This window comes from Lithobates pipiens, unplaced genomic scaffold (genome assembly GCF_037356315.1).
Source record: "Lithobates pipiens isolate NorthernLeopardFrog02 unplaced genomic scaffold, aLitPip1_a1.2 Scaffold_41, whole genome shotgun sequence".
NCBI lineage: Eukaryota > Metazoa > Chordata > Amphibia > Anura > Ranidae > Lithobates > Lithobates pipiens.
The window spans coordinates 2,831,089-2,852,622 of record NW_027507861.1 but is presented as its reverse complement, the minus strand read 5'-3'; the positions used below and the strand labels follow the sequence as shown (position 1 = coordinate 2,852,622).

The window sequence follows — 21,534 nt, the reverse complement described above, 5'->3', positions numbered from 1 at the left end:
TACTGTCTATGAACTTCCTACGTCGAATCCAGTCGTACGTCATCACGTTCGACTCCGTCGGAGTTTGGTGTGATGGTGTGTGGTCAAGTCCGTTCGGTCGAAAAGTCCGCCAGAACTCCGTCGGAACTCCGGCGGAACTCCTTTGGAGGTCTGTCAGACTTAATCCCTCTCGTGTGTACGGGGCATAAGACTAACCATAATCCCACTCCCACTAGTCCCAAATCCCTAACCCTAACCCCACATCCACTAGTCCCAAATCCCTAACCCTTCCTCTAAGCCTACTCCCACTAGTCCCAAACCCCTAACCCTAACCCCATTCTCACTAGTCCCAAATCCCTAACCCTACCCCTAATCCCACTCCCACTGTTCCAAAACCCCCAACTCTAACCCTAATCACACTTCCACTGTTCCCAAACCCCTAACCTCAATACCACTCCCACTAAAACCAAATCCCTAACACTAACCCTAATCCCACTCTCACTAGTCCCATATCCCCAACCCTACCCCTAATTCCACTCCCACTGTTCCCAAACACCTAACCCTAACCCTAATCCCACTGCCACTAGTTGCAAATGCCCTAACCCCAACCATAATCCCACTCCCACTAGTCCCAAATCCCTAACCCTATTCCCAGTCCCACTAGTCCCAAATCCCTAACCCTATTCCCAGTCCCACTAGTCCCAAATCCCTAACCCTAACTCTTATCCCACTCCCACTAGTCTCAAACCCCTAACCCTAACCCTAATTCCACTCCCACTAGTCCCAAACCCCCAACCCTACCACTAATCCCACTCCCACTGTTCTGAAACCCCTAAATCAAACCATAATCCCACTCCCACTAGTTGCAAATCCCTAACCCTAACCCTAATCCCACTCCCACTAGTCCCAAATCCCTAACCCTACCCCTAATCCCACTCCCACTGTTCCGAAACCCCTAAATCAAACCCTAATCCCACTCCCACTAGTCGCAAATCCCTAACCCTAACCATAATACCACTCTTACTATTCCCAAATCTCTAACCCTAACCCCACACCCACTTGTCCCAAATCCCTACCCCTACCTCTAAGCCCACTCCCACTGTTCCAAAACCCCTAACCCTAATCCCACTCCCACTAGTTCCAAACCCATAACCCTAACCCTAATCCCACTCCGACTAGTTCCAAATCCCTAACCCTAATCCCACTCTCACTAGTCTCAAATCCCTAACCCTACCCCTAATCCCATTGTTCCCAAACCCCTAACCCTAACCCTAATCCCACTCCCACTACTCCCAAATTCCTAACTATAATCCCACTGCCACTTGTCCCAAATCCCAAACCCTAACCCTACTCCCACTATTCCCAAACCCCTAACCCTAACCATAATCCCACTCCCACTAGTCCCAAATCCCTAACCCAAATCCCACTCTCACTAGTCCCAAACCCCTAACCCTAACCCCACTCCCACTAGTCCCAAATCACTAACCCTAACACTAATCCCACTCCCACTAGTCCCAAATCCCTAACCCTACCCCTAACCCCACTCCCACTGTTCCCAAACCCCTAAATCAAACCCTAATCCCACTCCCACTAGTCCCAAATCCTAAACTCTACCACTAATCCCACTCCCACTGTTCTGAAACCCCTAAATCAAACCATAATCCCACTCCCACTAGTTGCAAATCCCTCACCCTAACACTAATCCCACTCCCACTAGTCCCAAATCCCTAACTCTACCCCTAATCCCACTCCCACTAGTTTCAAACCAATAAACTTAACCCTAATCCCACTCCCACTAGTCCAAAATCCCTAACCCTAATCCCACTCTCACTAGTCTCAAACCCCTAACCCTAACCCTAATCCCACTCCCACTAGTCCCAAACACCTAACCCTAACCATAATCCCACTCACACTAGTCACAAATCCCTAAACCTAATCCCACTCCCACTAGTCCCAAATACCTAACCCTAACCCTCATTCCACTCCCACTAGTCCCAAATCCCTAACCCTATACCTAATCCCACTCCCACTGTTCCCAAACCCCTAAATCAAACCCTAATCCCACTCCTACTAGTCGCAAATCCCTAACCCTAACCATAATCCCACTCCCACTAGTCCCAAATCCCTAACCCTAACCCCACTCCCACTAGTCCCAAATCCCTAACCCTTCCTCTAAGCCCACTCCCACTAGTCCCAAACCCCAAACCCTAACCCCACTGTCACTAGTCCCAAATCCCTAACCATAACCCTAATCCCACTCCCACTAGTCCCAAATCCCTAACCCTACCCTTGATCCCACTCCCACTGTTCCAAAACCCCCAACCCTAACCCTAATCACACTTCCACTGTTCCCAAACCCCTAACCCCAATCCCACTCCCACTAGTCCCAAATCCCTAACCCTAATCCCACTTCCACTAGTCCCAAACCCCTAACCCTAATCCCACTAGTCCCAAACCCCTAACCTTAATCCCACTCTTACTAGTCCCAAATCCATAACCCTAACTCTAATCCCACTCCCATTAGTCCTATATCCCTAACCCTACTCCTAATCCCACTCCCACTGTTCCCAAACCCCTAACCCTAACCCTAATACCACTCCCACTAGTTGCAAATGCCCTAACCTCAACCATAATCCCGCTCCCACTGGTCCCAAACCCCTAACCCTAATCCCACTCCCACTTTTCCTAAATCACAATCTCCAATAAAGTTCATAGTTGACTATAACATACAAAAATACAATACGATACAAGTTTCAGCAATGAATATAAAAGATGTATTAAAATATGTTGGATCTTGTCACAGGAGTGGTGTTATGTGTTTGGGTCCAAGTTATGGTTGACCTAATGGCTCGACATGTTCCGTGCTTAAAATAGCACATCTTCAGGAGCAAATCACACGTAGGGTTATAAGAAGCAGAAAAATAGATAATATATATGTGTAAATAATTGTCAGCTTGCTGGTAAGCAAGTAATTAGCACTAAATTAGTATCAACAAGGGAGGGTCAATTGCATTTTCCACTTTGCAGTGATGTTTGTAAGTTATTTGTTACACATATAAAAGGAAACAAAAATGAATTGTATTATGTTTATTACATGACACAAATAATCAAACAATATGTAATCTTATCAACATACTATATCATACAAAAAAGAGACACAAAGTTTAGTATTTGAGAAATTGTGGTTATACAGAATAAAAAATCGTTCTAAGCTAATGAAAAATTAAGTGTTACAACAAATACCGTATATACTCAAGTATAAACCGTTAAATAGAATATTATTTATTGAATTTTTAATGACATATAAACTTGCCCATGTAGAGACCAAACATTACACACGCAGGAGAAGATCCTCCAGTTCAGCTGAGGACCACACCGGGGCACAACTTATATATAACATCTATCTATGAATAGGAGACATGTTTTTGTTCATTCGGGGATTGCAAAAAGGATTAAATCATATCTCCCTGCCAGCTAAATTCACCAGCAGGGCTCATGAAATAATCAGCCAATTTATCCCTGACTGTGACTCCAACAGTTGGACCTCGGACATGGACAAAGTCAGCCGATTCCAAATTCTGTGACAAAGTGTCCTCAAAATTGACACCATCTCTCTCTCGTACATGGCTGTGTAAAACACATGCTGCTTTTATGACTTTCATTGAATATTCAATTTTCAAATTAATTGGCTTGTGGAAAATTTGCCATTTGTTGGCAAGAATTCCAAAAGAGCATTCTACTAGCCTGTGCCCACGGCAGAGATGGTAATTGAACACTCTCTTCCGTGGGTCGAGATTCCTCTGTGAGTAGGGCTTCATTAGGTGTTCATTAATAGTGAATGCCTCATCAGCCACAAACACAAAAGGCATATCTGGATTTTCAGTCCCAGGTCGTGGTTTGTTCTCCTGTAAATCTAGTTTGTTTGTCACTCCTTCCGAACTTAGAATTTTGAAAAACAGTTGAATCTGCACAACTTCCATATGATCCGATATCTACAAATAGGAATTTGTAGTCTGCATCAAGAAAAGCCATAAGAACAATCGAAAAAATACTTCTTGTAATTAAAATATCTGCTTCCACTGTGACAGGGTTTTATAACCCTAATGTGTTTTCTATCGATAGCTCCCAGGCAGTTAGGAAAGTTTGTTTTACTCCAGAAGCGATCGGCAACATCTTTCCATTTATCTTTATTCGGTAATGGCATAAATTCTGTCTTTAGATTCCATATAGCATCACACGTTACCTTCACTATCTCACTAATTGTGGATATGCCTATGTGATATTCATATTGCAGTGATGTATAGCTATTACCAGTGGCAAGATATCTGTAAATAAAAACATGATATCATTTTATATCTTTCAGTTGAACAACTTTAAAAAAGATGGAAAACATTGAAAGACAATTATAGGAGGGAGCCCAAGAAACAATTACAAATAAGAAGCGGATCATGTGCCAAAAAAACAAGAGTGTACTGTCATTTTATGGAACTTCAGTTTCTCAAACCTGTCATGGATATGAGAGAGTAAGTATATATTTTGAGTGATGTGTATATATATATATATATATATATATATATATATATATATATATATATATACATATATATATATATATACATATATATATATATGTATACATATATATATATATATATATATATATATATATATATATATATATATATATATATATATATATATATATATATATATATATATATATATATATATATATATATATATATAGATAGATAGATAGATAGATAGATAGATAGATAGATAGATATATAGATAGATTGATTGTTTTTTTCTATATTTCTTTTCTTTTATAAGAAATATATTTCTTATATTTCTTTTCAGAACCGAATGCAATGTTGACTCGGCGACAGGAGACGAGCAAGATACTGAGCAGCAGGAGGATGTGGCTGGTCCTCCAATGTCGAATTGTCCTTCATTTGACAAAAAATTAGCCAGACAGTCCGATGGCTAACGAACCGGAGCCAGCACGATAAAGAAAATCTAAACAACAGCAATGTGAGGACTTTGTGGAGGTGGTGAAGCAGATGTTAGCTGCACATCGTAAAGACATGGGGGATAGTGCTGCCTTTACCCGCAGTTTAATACCACTTATTGATTCGGTGGACAAAAAATGGCAGTGTGCCATGAGAAGTGACATTCTTTGTGTCATTGAAACATATCAAAACAGAAGTTGTTCAACCTCCAGACCAGATTTCCAAATAATGATACGTATACGAATTATGATTATAGAAATATACAATATCCTGGTCCTTCCAACCTACATTACCCTGCTCCAGCTTCTATCCAGTACCCCGAACCATCAATGTATCCCATCCCACCTACTCCCACCTATGACACTGCCCGTTTCCCCATGTATAGGGCACAGCATAATCAATCTCACCCCCCTCGAGAGGAGTCCCATACCACCCCTCCCTTATATCACGACCTGTAATATATTGTTTTTGTTAGATTATTGTTGTTTTCTTTAACCACTTGCTTACTGGGCACTTAAACCCCCCTCAGTCCCAGACCAATTTTCAGCTTTCAGCGCTGATGCACTTTGAATGACAATTGCGCGGCCATACAACACTGTACCCAAATGAAATTGTTATCATTTTTTCCCACAAATAGAGCTTTCTTTTGGTGGTATTTAATCACAACTGGGAGTTTTATTTTTTGATAAACAAACAAAAAAAGATGCAAAAAAAAAAATCATGTTTAATAGTTTGTTATAAAATTTTGCAAACAAGTCATTTTTCTCCTTCATTGAAGTGCGCTGATGAGGCGGCACTGATAGGCTGCACTGGTGGGCAGTGATGGGCTGCATTGGTGGGCACTGATAGGCTGCATTGGTGGGCACTGATAGGCTGCATTGGTGGGCACTGATAGGCATAGTTAAGGCGGCACTAATAGGCACAGATAAGGCGGCACCGATGGGCACAGATAAGGCGGCACTGATGGGCAAAGATGGGCACAGATAAGATGGCACGGATGGGTGGCACAGATGGTTGGCACGGATGGGTGGCATGGATGGGCACTGATAGGTACCACTGATAGATGGGACTGATGGGCACTGATAGGTGGCACTGATAGGTGGCTCTGATAGGTGGCACTGCTGGGCACTGATGGGCGGCACTGCTGGGCGCTGATGGGCACTGGTAGATGACACTGATGTTCACGGATATGTGGCACTGGGGTGCAGCACCTTTGAGGCAGATTGTGGGCACTGCTGGGTGGCACTGTGGGCACTAATTTTTTATTATGTGTAGTTATGAGGGGGCAGGTGGGCACTGGCAGGGGGCAGGTGGGCACTGGCAGGGCTGGCCGTGATCGGGACGGCCACCGGTGATCAGCTTTTTTTTTCTCCCCGCGCTGTCAGCGCGAGGAGGAATAATAGCCGATTACCGGCTCCGTTATATCACATGATCAGCTGTCATTGGCTGACAGCTGATCACGTGATAAGGGGTCGGAATCGACCCCTTGCATGGATCGGTGATCAGGCGAGTCTAATAGACTCGCCGATCACAGAGCGTGCCGCGTGCGCCCCTCAGGGGGCGCGCAGGCCGCTCGTGCACGGGACGACGTCTATTGACGTCGTCCCGGAAAAGGAGATCCGCTCTGTAGCCGTCATTCGGCTATAGCGCGGGTCTCAAGTGGTTAATATAACTTTCAAATTGTTAATATTGGTTATATTTACAAAAATAATAATTCAGTTGTTTAACTGGTGTATACTAGTTTATTGCAATATATTCCGTTTTCTACAGTTTACAAATAAATATTTGTTTTTAAAATGAATGATGTTTTCTTTATTAAATTCATGATATATTTTATTAATTTGTCTTCTTATATATACCATTATGAACTTACCTTAGTGTTATAAGCAAACGTTCACATGGAGGTATTGCCTCTGTGTAGTGGGTATCATGTCTCAGTAGGGCAGGCAACAACATATCCAGAAGAAAGTCAAATTTGGGACAGAAAATAGGTAATACGTATAGGCTATTGTGGGTTTTTGATTTTTGGACTAGTGGGAGTGGGATTAGGGTTACAGGGTTAGGGGTTTGGAACCAGTGGGAGTGGAATTAGGGTTAGGGATTTGGGACTAGTGGGAGTGGGATTAGGGTTAGGGGTATGGGACCAGTGGGAGTGGGATTAGAGTTTGATATTTGGGATTTGGGACTAGTGGGAGCGGGATTAGGGTTAGATATTTGAGATTTGGGACTAGTGGGAGTGGAATTAGGGTTAGGGGTTTGGGACCAATGGGAGTGGGATTAGGGTTAGGGGTTTGGGACTAGTGGGAGTGGGGTTAGGGTTAGGGGTATGGGACCAGTGGGAGTGGGATTAGAGTTTGAGATTTGGGACTAGTGGGAGCGGGATTAGGGTTAGATATTTGAGATTTGGGACTAGTGGGAGTTGAATTAGGGTTAGGGGTTTGGGACCAATGGGAGTGGGATTAGGGTTAGGGGTTTGGGACCAGTGGCAGTGAGAATAGGGTTGGAGATTTGGGATTTGGGACCAATGGGAGTGGGATTAGGGTTATGGTTAGGGGTATGGGACCAGTGGGAGTGGGATTAGGGTTAGGGTTAATGATTTGGGACTAGTAGGAGCAGGATTAGAGTTAGGGATTTGGGACAAGTGGGAGCGGGTTTAGGGTTAGGGTAAGGGATTTGGGACTACTGGGAGTGGGATTGGGGTTAGGGTAAGGGGTTTGGGACCAGTTGGAGTGGGATTAGGGTTAGGGTTAGGGATTTGGGACTAGTGGGAGTGGGATTAGGGTTAGGGTTAGGGGTATGGGACTAGTGGGAGTGGGATTGGGGTTAGGGTAAGGGGTTTGGGACCAGTTGGAGTGGGATTAGGGTTAGGGATTTGGGACTAGTGGAAGTGGTGTTAGGGTTAGGGGTATGGGACCAGTTGGAGTGGGATTAGGGTTAGGGATTTGGGACTAGTGGGAGTGGGATTAGGGTTAAGGTTAGGGGTATGAGACCAGTGGGAGTGGTATGGGGTTAGGGGTAATTGACCAGTGAGAGTGGGATTAGGGTTAGGGGTGTGGGACCAGTGGGAGATGGATTAGGGTTAGGGGTATTGGACCTGTGGGAGTGGGATTAGTGTTAGGGATTATGGGACTAGTGGAAGTGGGTTTTGGGTTAGGGATTTGGGTCCAGTGGGAGTGGGGTTAGGGTTAGGGATTTGGGACTAGTGGGAGTGGGGTTAGGGTTAGGGATGTGGGACTAGTGGGAGTGGGATTAGGGTTAGGGTAAGGGGTTTGGGACCAGTTGGAGTGGGATTAGGGTTAGGGATTTGGGACCAGTGAGAGTGGGGTTAGGGTTAGGGATATGGGAAAAATCGGAGTATGATTAGAGTTGGAGATTTGGGACTCATGGGAGCGGGATTACGCTTAGAAATTTGGGACTAGTGGGAGTGGGATTACGGTTATGGGTTTGGTACCAGTGGGATTAAGGTTAGGGTTAGGGGTTTGGGACCAGTGGGAGTGGGATTAGGGTTAGGGTTAGGGGTTTGGGACCAGTGGGTGTGGGATTAGGGTTAGGGTTATGGGACCAGTGGGAGTGGGATTAGGGTTGGAGATTTGGGATTTGGGAACCAGTGGGAGTGGGATTAGGGTTATGGTTAGGGGTATGGGACCAGTGGGAGTGGGATTAAGGTTAGGGTTAGAGATTTGGGACTAGTAGGAGCAGGATTAGGGTTAGGGATTTGGGACAAGTGGGAGTGGGATTAGGGTTAGGGTAAGGGATTTGGGACTACTGGGAGTGGGATTGGGGTTAGGGTAAGGGGTTTGGGACCAGTTGGAGTGGGATCAGGGTTAGGGTTAGGGATTTGGGACTAGTGCGAGTGGGATTCGTTTTAGGGTTAGGGGTATGGGACCAGTGGGAGTGGGATTGGGGTTAGGGTAAGGCCACGTACACACGGGCGGATTGTCTGTCCAACTTAGTCCGCTGAACCGTGTTTCAGCGGACAATCCGCTCGTGTGTGGGCTTCACCTGACTTTTTCAGCGGACAATCTGACGAACAAAGTCTTGCGGAATTTCCGTAAGACAGTCCGTTCAAACTTGGTTTTGTCCGTCCAAACTTCGTTTCAGCGGACAGTCCGCTCGTGTGTAGGCAAGTTGGACGGACTAAGTATGGCGCATGCTGAGAAAGGATTTTTTCTAGTCCCGTCGTACTTGCTGTACACATCATCGCGCACGCTTTCAGTGGACTGTCTGCTCATCGTGTGTGGTCAAGTCCGTTCAAGCAAATTTTTAACGGACTGTCTGTCGGATTGTCTGACGAACTTAGTTGGGCAGACAATCCGCCCATGTGTACGCGGCCTAAGGGGTTTGGGACCAGTTGGAGTGGGATTAGGGTTAGGGATTTGGGACTAGTGGGAGTGGGGTTAGGGTTAGGGGTATGGGACCAGTTGGAGTGGGATTAGGGTTAGGGATTTGGGACTAGTGGGAGTGGGATTAGGGTTAGGGTTAGGGGTATGAGACAAGTGGGAGTGGGATTGGGGTTAGGGGTATTGGACCAGTGGGAGTAGGATTAGGGTTAGGGGTGTGGGACCAGTGGGAGATGGATTAGGGTTAGGGGTATTGGACCAGTGGGATTAGTGTTAGGGATTATGGGACTAGTGGGAGCGGGTTTAGGGTTAGGGATTTGGGTCCAGTGGGAGAGGGATTAGGGTTAGGGATTTGGGACTAGTGGGAGTGGGGTTAGAGTTAGGGGTATGGGACCAGTTGGAGTGGGATTAGGGTTAGGGATTTGGGACTAGTGGGTGTGGGATTAGGGTTAGGGATTTGGGACTGGTGGGAGTGGGATTAGGGTTAGGGTTAGGGGTATGAGACCAGTGGGATTGGGGTTAGGGTTAGGGGTATGAGACCAGTGGGAGTGGGATTGGGGTTAGGGATTTGGGACCAGTGAGAGTGGGGTTAGATTATTTATACTTACATTCCAATACTCATTCGAGTGTAGTTTCTGAATTTGTCTGGGTGCACTCTTAGGTGCACATATAGCAACACAAATTGCCCAATAGAGCTGTGTGTTTGGAGGATGGGATGAACCCAATACCAACGTTGCTGCCTCTGTTGGTGGATATATTCCCAATACAGTAGCACAAACATCAAGAGCAGCTCCATGAACTCCATCTTCTTTCTGTATCCTCCTTCACCTCACAAGATACCAGGAAGTAAACAGGAAGTGATGTAGGGAGGTGGGGTGGTTCTTTGATGCCCATGCTTCAATAACACTTGTAAAACACCGTTAAAACGCCTGCTAGCGCCCCAAAAACGTGGTAAAATGCAGTAGTAATGCGGTAAAAATAGCGCAGTTTTACCGCCGACGCTATGGCTGGTGTGGTGTGAAACTGCCCTAACTCCAAATGTTCTGTCATGTGTAACTGAATCCGTAACTCCAAAACCCATTCTCCTTTTACGTTTATTTTGCAATAAATCATCTCCTTTCCTAATTTCACTTCTAATTCGATAATATAATTTTTTCATTCTAAACATCAAACATAACTGGAATATAAGAAATAACATAATAATAATACAAAGAATAACAATAGGATGCGATAAAATATTTCCTGCTGCTGAAGTTATCAAAGTTTTTCCCCAAATTGATACACTATTACTACATTTTTCCACCAATTACTTCCTGAAAATTCTGACCATTGATGTGATATTTCTTGCAAATTTCCTTGTTCATGTTTAAACAATACTTCTGCATTCTGCAATTCCTTAGCCAAAGCTATTAATAAACCTTTATCCTTTTGAATTATATTTGCCCATTTTTCCCATGGAAATTCATCTATTTGGGAAATATTGTACTGTGTAGGAAGAGCGCTAATATTTTTCATAAACATATTTATTAAATTTGTTCTCATCCCATTAACACTTATTGCAACAATGTCTCCTTCTATACAAGTGTGAAACAAAAAATGTAGTGCTAAAAAGGTAAGCACCAAAAAACTCAAAACAGTTGTAGAATGAATATAAACCACCTGTGCTGAAAGAAAAAAAGGTCTGACGCTTACTGTGAGATAAACGTGAACGCCATTGTGTACAATGTGCAATGCCCAGTGCACTATGAATACAATTGTAAATGTGTAATGTAGTAACAATGGGATTACATAGCGTGAATTCTGGAAAATAAATCATTGTCAGTTCATCAGTCTATAGAGGAATCCTCTTATTATAACAAGCAAGAGTGGCCAATCTTCTCATATAGACCATGGGCCAGGGTGGCTACAAGACCAGCGGCAACAATCTGTTTGTCTGTAGTAGTATCTGATGACACGACACTCAATAAATGTAAAGTAGGTACTCTTACCAGAAATGTTGGACCCACATGCCCTATGACAGTGGGTCTAAAGCGCTTGTAATCCCGGAGGATTGTATTCCAGCTTTTGATGGGATAGGTAGTAGTCTATAGTCCTCTTATAGGCGTCCTCGGTCCCGGGTGGGGGTAGATATTCCTGGTAGTTGCCATATTATCAGTTTATTTCTCACACACAGCATATGCATACCACAAATTACACCCCAAAACACATTCTGCTATTACTCCCGAGTACGGCGATACCACATGTGTGAGACTTTTACACAGTGTGGCCACATACAGAGGCCCAACATGCAGGGAGCACCATCAGGCGTTCTGGAGCACCCAGGACAATTCTGACATGTCTCTCCTACATGTAAAAATCATCATTTATTTGCTAGAAATTACATAGAATCCCAAAACATTACATATGTTTTTTTAGCAAACGCCCTGGAGAATACAATGGTGGTCATTGCAACTTTTTATCTCGCACGGTATTTACGCAGCAATTTTTTGAATGCTTTTTTTTGTAAAAAAAACAGTGTTGTGCTTAAAAAAAAAACACAGTAACGTTAGCCCAATTTTTGCATAATGCGAAAGATGAAGTTACGCTGAGTAAATAGATACCTAACATGTCACTCTTCAAAATTGCACACGCTCCTGGAATGGTGCCAAACGTCGCTACTTAAAAATCCCCATAGGCGACAATTTAATTTTTTTTTACTGGTTATATGTTTTGAGTTACAGAGGAGGTCTAGGGCTAGAATTATTGTTCTCGCTCTAACATTCGCAGCGATACCTCACATGTGCAGTTTGAACACCGTTTTCATATGTGGGCGGGACTTACGTATGCGTTCGCTTCTCCATGCGAGCACATGGGGACAGGGACATTTTACTTTAATTATTTTAGTTTGACATTTTTTTCCCCAAAAATAAATTTTTTGATCACTTTTATTCTTATTACAAGGAATGTACACATCCCTTGTAATAGGAATATGACATGACAGGTTCTCTTTACAATGAGATATGGGGTCAATAAGACCCCGCATCTCACCTCTAAGCTGGAAAGCCTGAAAAAAAAAAGATTCTGGCTTTGATCATATTGGCGAGTTGGTAGAAGCACCGGAGGGCGGTGGGAGGGGGGATGTCTATGGCTGGGTATTGCAGGGTATCACAGACTATGGCTGGGTATGGCTGGGTATCTCAGAGTATGGCTGGGTATCTCAGAGTATAGCGTTGCAGAGTATTGCGTTGCAGAGCATTGCAGGGTATTGGCGGGTGTTGCAGAGCATTGCAGAGTGTTGCAGAGTATTGGCGGGTGTTGCAGAGCATTGCAGAGTGTTGCAGGGTATTGGCGGGTGTTGCAGAGCATTGCAGAGTGTTGCAGGGTATTGGCGGGTGTTGCAGGGTATTGGCGGGTGTTGCAGAGTGTTGCAGGGTATTGGTGGGTGTTGCAGAGAGTTGCAGGGTATTGGTGGGTGTTGCAGAGTGTTACAGGGTATTGGCGGGTGTTGCAGAGCATTACAGAGTGTTGCAGGGTATTGGCGGGTGTTGCAGAGTGTTGCAGGGTATTGGCGGGTGTTGCAGAGTGTTGCAGGGTATTGGTGGGTGTTGCAGAGTGTTACAGGGTATTGGCGGGTGTTGCAGAGCATTACAGAGTATTGCAGGGTATTGGCAGGTATTGCAGAGTTTTTCAGGGTATTGGCGGGTGTTGCAGAGCATTGCAGGGTATTGGCGGGTGTTGTAGAGCATTGCAGAGTGTTGCAGGGTATTGGCAGATGTTGCAGAGTGTTGCAGGGTATTGGCGGGTGTTGCAGAGCATTGCAGAGTGTTGCAGGGTATTGCAGAGTGTTGCAGGGTATTGCAGAGTAATGACAGGGTATTTCAGGGTATTTCAGAGTATTTCAGGGTATTGCAGAGTATTGGCAGGGAATTGAGGGGTTAAATTTCGGTGAGCAGCGATGTGGGCACTGCAGATGCAGCCCACAGCGCTGCTGACACCGATCTCTTCCCCCTCCGCTGTACCGATCGGTACAGAGAGGGGGAGGTAGTAACCGGTGTCATTACAGTTTGTTTACAAGTGATCACTCTGTCATTTGACGGATCGATCACGTGGTAATCGGATGCGATGATCGGCCATATACCGTGATGTGCTGGGTCCACTGGACCCGGCGGTCACGGATGCTCTAGTGTGCGTGCCCCAGAAGGCGCACGAGAGCAGAATTCTGGGAGGCCGTTAATTAACTGCCTCTCAGAGTTAAACAACCGCCCTGAAGCCGTTAATCGTCAATGGGCGGTTGTTAAGTGGTTAATGCCGCTACACAATGCATCCCCCAGACATTGGAGAACCACAAGAACACCAACTGTGAGTGAACGGTACCGACAGATTGATAGCACTGAAGAAATGGAAAGACTTAGCCCTTGTACACACGGTCGGAGATTCCGACAACCAAATCCGTCGGATTTTGTCTGAAACTGTTGTATACACACGGTTGGACGAAGTTGTCGGAAAATCCGATCGTTCAGAACGTGATGACGTTATTTTGTTACGATGGGACTACGTTCAGGCTAGTAGCCAATAGCTTTGATGTAGGGATTTGATCTGAGCATGTGTGGCACTTTGTCCGATTGGAATTCTCTACACATGATTGGAGTATGTCCGATCTGAGAATTTTGTCAGAAAATATTTCCGGCATGTTGGAAAATTTGGTCCGACGGATATTCCGACGGAAACAGTCCGATGCAGACCACACACAGTCGTAATATCCGACAAAACGCGCCGATCGGACACATTCTGTCGGAATCTCCGATCGTGTGTACAAGGACTTATACATCAAGCTCATGACAAACACTCCAAATTCACTCACACCGGGGCATGCTGGATACAATTTCGATCCTCCACAAAACATACCACTACTCACTTGCTACCCTCAACCTGATCTGATAATGAGATAAATAGCTGTGCTGCTTTGTCTAGGGGCCGTCTCCCCCATTCCTCCTTTCCCCATCCTTATTCTCTCCTTTACCTTACAGAAAGCTTACAGGTAGCCTTCCCTCTTACCCCCTCTCTATATCCTCATACACCATTTATATACCTCCGTTTCTGTCGACAATCGCCCTCCCCCTCCCCATATCTCTCTCTCCTCCCCTCCATGTTGCACAATGTAATCATTTAATGTTATCATCGATACACAGACTAATGTTCAATAACAATAGATATTCCATATGGTTATAATAGAACTCGTCAAGTCTCCTCATAAACCCCTCGGTTCCTTCACCGGCAGTTCTCCTCCGTCCACAGTTATCTCCCATTAGGGGTGGATGGATATGAAAGAGACTTGATGCAAAACGGATTGTTTTACGTTAAATAAACCTTGGATCCCAACTGGTTTCCGACATTCCCTGTGACTGGGGTTTTCATCAACATAAATCCTCTACCCCTGTAACACCCCTGTTATGAGTATATCACAGCAGAATAGGATGTGAGCCCTAGGGGGTCTTTCTTATCCTTATTAACGTTTACATTGATGTTCTACTCTACGGTTACAACCTATCTAATGCTCAAACATAGATAAACCTTCTACACCTCTGTTTTACCTCCCAACCGCAATAGAAATTTGCTGTTTATAAGATCATTTATTGCTGTATTTTACTATCTGTACATTTTATTTGTTGTTCTACAAAACTTTCAATAAACTATTGAAACAAAAATAAAATGAGAACACTGAGTGTTTGCAAAGCTTACATCACATATCAATGAAAGGCAATGACTCCATTTTTATATTTTAATCATTTTTATTGGAAGTTCTCATATTGAACAATCAGTTACAAAATACAAAGTGTTACAAATGACAAGTGACATTGTCCATCCTTGTTTAGATAGACATATCACATTGACATGGAGTGATAAAACACAATATAAGTGGGATATTTGTGAGACAAGTCCTCCCTGTGCACGTGCCAATAATAAAGGACATCCAGGGACTCACACCCCCTTCACACACTCCCCACACATATATCCCCCTGCTTCTTATATGATGAGATCAGCCATGGAGTATATCTGAGGTGTATATCAGGGTGTGCTTCTTCCCCACATGAGACCTGTGATGTCCAACAACATTCATATAGAAGACATTTCCCGCACACAAGGCACTAATACACCTCAAGGGTTGTGTGGGAACCCTGATGTACAGGAAGACAGGACTTCAGTGAGGAACATTTCCCTCACTCAGGACAGGAATATGGCTTCTCCCCCGTGTGAGATCTTTGATGTGTGGAAAGACTGGACTTCCTTGAAAAACATTTCCCACACTCAGGACAGGAATACGGCTTCTCCCCCGTGTGAGATCTTTGATGTGTGGAAAGATGGGACTTCCTTGAAAAACATTTCCCGCACTCAGGACAGGAATGTGGCTTCTCTCCCATGTGAGATGTCTGATGTGTGGAAAGACTGGACCTCTGCGAAAAACATTTCCCGCACTCAGGACAGGAATAGGGCTTCTCCCCTGTGTGAGATCTCTGATGTTTGTAAAGACTGGACTTGTCTGAAAAACATTTCCTACACTCAGGACATGAATGCGGCTTTTCCCCTGTGTGAGATCTCTGATGTGTGGAAAGATCTGACTTCTGCGAAAAACATTTCCCGCACTCAGAACAGGAATACGGCTTCTCCCCCGTGTGAGATCTCTGATGTGTGCAAAGATGGGACTTCTGTGAAAAACATTTCCCACACTCAGAACAGGAATACGGCCTCTCACCTGTGTGAGATCTCTGATGTTTGGAAAGATGGGACTTCTGTGAAAAACATTTCCCACACTCAGGACAGGAATACAGCTTCTCACCCATGTGAAATTTCTGATGTGTGGAAAAATTGGACTTACTTGAAAAACATTTCTCACACTCAGGACAGGAATACGGCTTCTCCCCCGTGTGAGAAATCCAATGTCTGGAAAGATTGGATCTATATGAAAAACATTTCCCGCACTCAGAACAGGAATATGGCCTCTCACCTGTGTGAGATCTCTGATGTGTGGAAAGATGGGATTTCCTTGAAAAACATTTCCCGCACACAGGACAGGAATACGGCTTCTCTCCTGTATGAGATCTCTGATGTGTGGAAAAATTGGACTTACTTGAAAAACATTTTCCGCACTCAGGACAGGAATACGGCTTCTCCCCTGTGTGAGATCTCTGATGTTTGTAAAGACTGGACTTGTCTGAAAAACATTTCCCACACTCAGGACAGGAATGTGGCTTTTCCCCCGTGTGAGATCTCTGATGTGTGGAAAGATCTGACTTCTGTGAAAAACATTTCCCACACTCAGGACAGGAATACGGCTTCTCTCCTGTATGAGATCTCTGATGTGTGGAAAAATTGGACTTACTTGAAAAACATTTCCCGCACTCAGGACAGGAATATGGCTTCTCCCCTGTGTGAGATCTTATATGCACAATAAGATGGGATTTACAATGGAAACATTTCCCACACTCAGTACAGGAAAACCTCTTCTCTGTTGGAAGGGCGGCACCGTCCCGCACAGTCTGAGGTTCCTTAGGATCAGAGGAAGACGATGGTCCATCTACACTGTGTGGTGCCGGATGGACATTTGAGGTGGTCGGGTTTTCTCCTGGACTATACTGTGTGATGTCCTCATCTTCTACTTCACAGTCTGGAGACAAAGTGAGACAATCCTCTGAGGTTTTCCTCATCTCCCGTCCATCTACTAAAATAGAAATACAAAGATTATTACTAGACATGAGCTGATTGGTTCCCCCAAACCAGGACTCCGCCCACATCAGGCAGCTTTGTCTCTGAGGATCTTACAATTCCCCCCTCAAGGTAACTAGTAAATGGGTCCTCTGATCTCCTACCAGATCATTTCTTTATTCATGGACCTTAGTCAGAGAGTGAGGACACAACGAGAACTGTCTATTATAGGAGTGACAGTGATGAGGGGATTATAGGACGAGTGTCCCCTCCCCATCTATCACTCATTACCATCTTCCCAACACAAGAAGTCCTGAACTCCCTGATTTAGTCATGAATAACAGCGGGGCTGAGCCCCACCAGAGGTCAGAGAGTGAGGATGGGGGGAGAACAACCAAGATGAAGACTGGACTGATCCTGAAGACCCCCATCATTGGGTTATTGGCTCCTCCCTTATTATCACTTTCTGTTTAAGGGTCCAAAGTTTGAGGATGTTATCACATTATTATTGGGGGGTAAAACCCCATAGTAAATATGTGTTTTTATCACCCCTGCCCCAACCACATCCCCTTTAGCTGCAGTGGCCAGGGGTGTACACATGTCGTAGCTGCAACAGGAGTTATATGCATTGTCATGGTTGGTGGGTGTCAGGGTTGGTGGGTGTCATGGTTGATGGGTATCATTGTTGATGGTGGTCATGGTTGATGGTTGTCATGGTTGATGGTTGTCATGGTTGATGGGTGTCATGGTTGGTGGTTGGTAGGTGTCATGGTTGGTGGGTGTCATAGATGGTGGGTGTTATAGTCGGTGGTTGGTGGGTGTCATGGTTGGTGGGTGTCATGGTTGGTGGGTGTTATAGTTGGTGGTTGGTGGGTGTCATGGTTGGTGAGTGTCATGGTTGGTAGTTCGTTGGTGTCATGGTTGGTGGGTGTCATGGTTGGTGGTTGGTGGGTGTCATAGATCGTGGGTGTCATGGTTGGTGGGTGTCATGGTTGGTTGGTGTCATGGTTGGTGGTTGGTGGGTGACATGGTTGGTGGGTGTCATGGTTGGTGGGTGTCGTGATTGGTGGGTGTCATGGTTGGTGGGTGACATGGTTGATGGGTGACATGGTTGGTGGGTGTCATGGTTGGTGGTTGGTGGGTGACATGGTTGGTGGGTGTCATGATTGGTGGGTGTCGTGGTTGGTGGGTGTCGTGGTTGGTGGGTGACATGGTTGGTGGTTGGTGGGTGTCATGGTTGGTGGTTGGTGGGTGACATGGTTGGTGGGTGTCATGGTTGATGGTTGTTGGGTGTCATGGTTGGTGGTTGGTGGGTGTCATGGTTGGTGGGTGTCATGGTTGGTGGTTGGTGGGTGTCATGGTTGATGGTTGGTGGGTGTCATAGTATGTGGGTGTCACACCTACCAAGCATAACCCATTCAAGTGAATGAGGCCACTCTGCAAGTGCCCTGCAACCTTGTGCAGTACAGAAAATAAGGGGTTAAAGCAGGCAGCATTGTTGCTTTCTCACCACCTGCTTTAACCCCTTGGACCTTACAGAAGCATGAAGTTGTGGGGCTCCTCCATAATGCCCTTATTTACTTAAATGGGTTAAAATTGGCAGGCAGTACACTGCTGCTCCTCTGAAAAGCGATCCAAGTGTGTGTTGACAGGTGGTGAGGAGGTGATATGTTGCCTCCTCACCACCTGATTTGCACCCATGATTGCGGTGCAATGCACACTATTGTGACACAGTAGTATGGCAATTAGAGGGCTAACTCAGGTTTGAGGAGGTGACACTGGGCAATACTGTGCCTGGTGATCTTTGACTCATCCATGTTGTTCAGGTAGATCTCCACCTCGTTAAGGTTACCTACCTCTGCTATACAGACATATCCCTCCACCCGGCACTGCCAGCAAACAACATAACTAGTAACCCCGGGAGAATTCCTCTGTCAGAGATCTCGCTAGATCCGGGGATGGGACAGAAGACCGAAGACACAATCCCCAGATGTCTAAGACAAGCAACACCTATAGAGAAAATCAACATTTTGCTGCCAGCTGAACCCCCCGAATCTCCATAAATCCATCCTAGATACATGAACTGTGTCTGCAGCACAGAGAAGGAAGATTATCCGAGAGAAATCCAGGAATACAGGATGGGGAACACAGCTCAGGAAAGTGACCAGGGGATTACAGGCTGATATCACCCAGCCCCCGCCCTACTCTGGACCAATCAGTGAGCAGTATGGGTGGAGGAATGGATTTGGTGTTAATGACCCACCTGTGCTGATCTCTGTAGGAGTGTCCTCCTCTATAAGTGTCCCCGTTATTCCATCCTCCTCCATAGACTGCTGATCATCCCTCACATACCTCTCTTCTTCTTCTGATTTCACCTCAAATTCTATATCCATTGGATCTCCACTCTAAATCAGGAAAATGAGAGAAAATATCATCTGTAAGATAGAAGATTTATTACTGTGACATCACAGATATAAAATCCACACATCTCCATCCATGTTCTAGATGCTCCATCCCACCAACCTTGTAATAATGAGGGATGGTGAGATCTTCCTGTGTGGAATCCCGGGAATACAGAGGATGGTGACATCTCTCTGGGGGGTTCATGTAGCTGGATGTCTCCACCATGGTGTCCTGGTACAGATCTTTGTGTTCTTTTAGGAACTTTGACTCCTCCATCACCCCATCCTCCACATCATCCTCTTCTTTTATCTCTTCTTTAACATCAACTTCAGAATCACTGAGGTTTCCACTCTGAAAATATAATAAAAATGACATCAATTATAATGTAGTAAGGTCCCGGGCCCCCTTTGGTCTAATGAGACCCTCCAGAGTTAGTCACAGCTGACATCCTTCTATGCAGAGTGGGTTATGAGACATGGTGGGTGCAAAATAAAGTAGATTAATGGGAGGTGCACTTCTTGAATGCCAAGAGATTTATGGTCTCTTGAAATGAACTGTGGGAGAGAGGGTTGGGGCCAGGACACCCTTAGTAGTTGCAATGTAAATTGGCAGACACCAAGACTTCTATAGGTAGACAGCCGTGCAGGGAAAGCCATCCAGCAAGACACCACATCTGCACGAGTAAGGAAGCCATCTCCTATGGCAACAGTCTAATAACAGTTTCTAACACAAGTTGTAACAAACTTCTTTACTTCCTCTACAATCTCCTTTTGTAGATCTTCACTCCACTGATCTCCCAGTCTCTCTCACTGGATTTGTTGATCCACCACCACTGAAACCCCTGAGCTCTTCCATCCTTCTCACTCAGTATATTCCTCAAGAGTCACCTCCGCCTCCCTGCTGGGTCCCTAGCTTGGCACTCACAGATACTCCTCAAGTGTCACCTCGCTGGCTGGCTCGGTCCCTGACTTGACACACAAGGCTTCTCTGCAAGCATCACCTCCGCTGGTTGGGTCCCTGGCTTGAAACTTGCTGAAGTTTCCCAATTCTTCACTGTCCCCGGTTGGTGAGAATGCTGCTCTGGTACTTGCTTCAGCTACTCACATTGGTCCCTGGTAATAAGGTGGATGGTCCCTTAGTGGCAAAAGCTTCCACTCTACCTCCGTCCATGACTGGTTCTCCAGCCATCAGAACCGTCACTTCTGGTTGGACTGCAAGCCACCCTCCCAACCCTATGCTGCTCTCTTGTTTCTGTATAGGACCTCAGACAGACTAGCAGCCAGATGTCCCCGGGATAGACCTCAGGCTCCGGCCTAGCAGCCTGGGACAGCACAACACACATCCATCCAGACAGCCGTCCAGGTGGCACAGAACACCGATCACCTGACCTCACCCAAATATATAGGCTCTCCCAGCAGGCCAAGGGATTCAAGAAAATCCCTGCCCATTGGCTGAGACACCATATCTATTCCTAATTTTTCCTCGCAATGCCCTTGTCTTATCTAATGCCACCAGATACCCGGCCACCTAGTTCCAGAAGAGAGAGGTGCAGCAATTCCAGAATTAGGGGGAGATCAATTGACCCCTAACCATAGGTGTGTGCAGCCTATTGCATTAGGGGTGTGCACTCCAAAGTTCAAACACACATGAACGCCACATGCTGTCACAGGAAGGGTGCTCTGATGGTGGGAGACAGTTGATTGAGAGAATATTACAGTAAACCCTAAATATGGATGTAATGTGTTCCTAAGGTTGAACCTAGACTTTAATATAATGGGGGCATTTACACTGGCCACTGGCACCCTCAGCCACCCACATGGTGCTGCTCCTGGATAATGCTAATGCACATGAGGTGTTTAGGATGTGCCCAGACACACCCGACACACCCTGTGTTCACGCCTATGCCCCTAACAATTGGCCATGGCATCTATCACTCGGCAAATACATTTAGGAGCAGCCCTGCCTAAACATCAGGGTGCTACATCCTCCCCCTGCCTAGGAAACTACATCTCGTAGTTTTGCAGAAAAAATTATAATTTGAGCCCTCAAGCCTGAGAGTGAATGTCCTGACAAAAGGATGGGTGGGGAAACAAGGAAAGGATTGATAATAAAAGTAATAC

General features: G+C 45.4%; 1 protein-coding gene across 1 annotated transcript; it reads right to left on the bottom strand.

Moving 5' to 3' along the window:
* Positions 1–15,232: 15,232 nt before the first annotated feature.
* On the bottom strand, positions 15,233–19,414 carry LOC143956784 (uncharacterized). Its single transcript, XM_077466961.1, has 2 exons — positions 19,275–19,414; positions 15,233–17,027 (listed from the first exon to the last, which is right to left on the bottom strand). The coding sequence occupies exons 1-2, from the start codon at positions 19,402–19,404 to the stop codon at positions 15,529–15,531; spliced, it is 1,629 nt and encodes a 542-aa protein (XP_077323087.1). The 5' UTR covers positions 19,405–19,414; the 3' UTR covers positions 15,233–15,528.
* Positions 19,415–21,534: the final 2,120 nt, after the last annotated feature.

Excerpts from the sequence above, each read along its gene's own strand:
- LOC143956784 (XM_077466961.1), bottom strand. The coding sequence starts at position 19,404 with ATGGATATAGAATTTGAGGTGAAATCAGAAGAAGAAGAGAGGTATGTG. Across the intron at positions 17,028-19,274 it reads TCCTACAGAGATCAGCACAG|TAGATGGACGGGAGATGAGG; the intron begins GTGGGTCATTAA and ends TTTCTATTTTAG.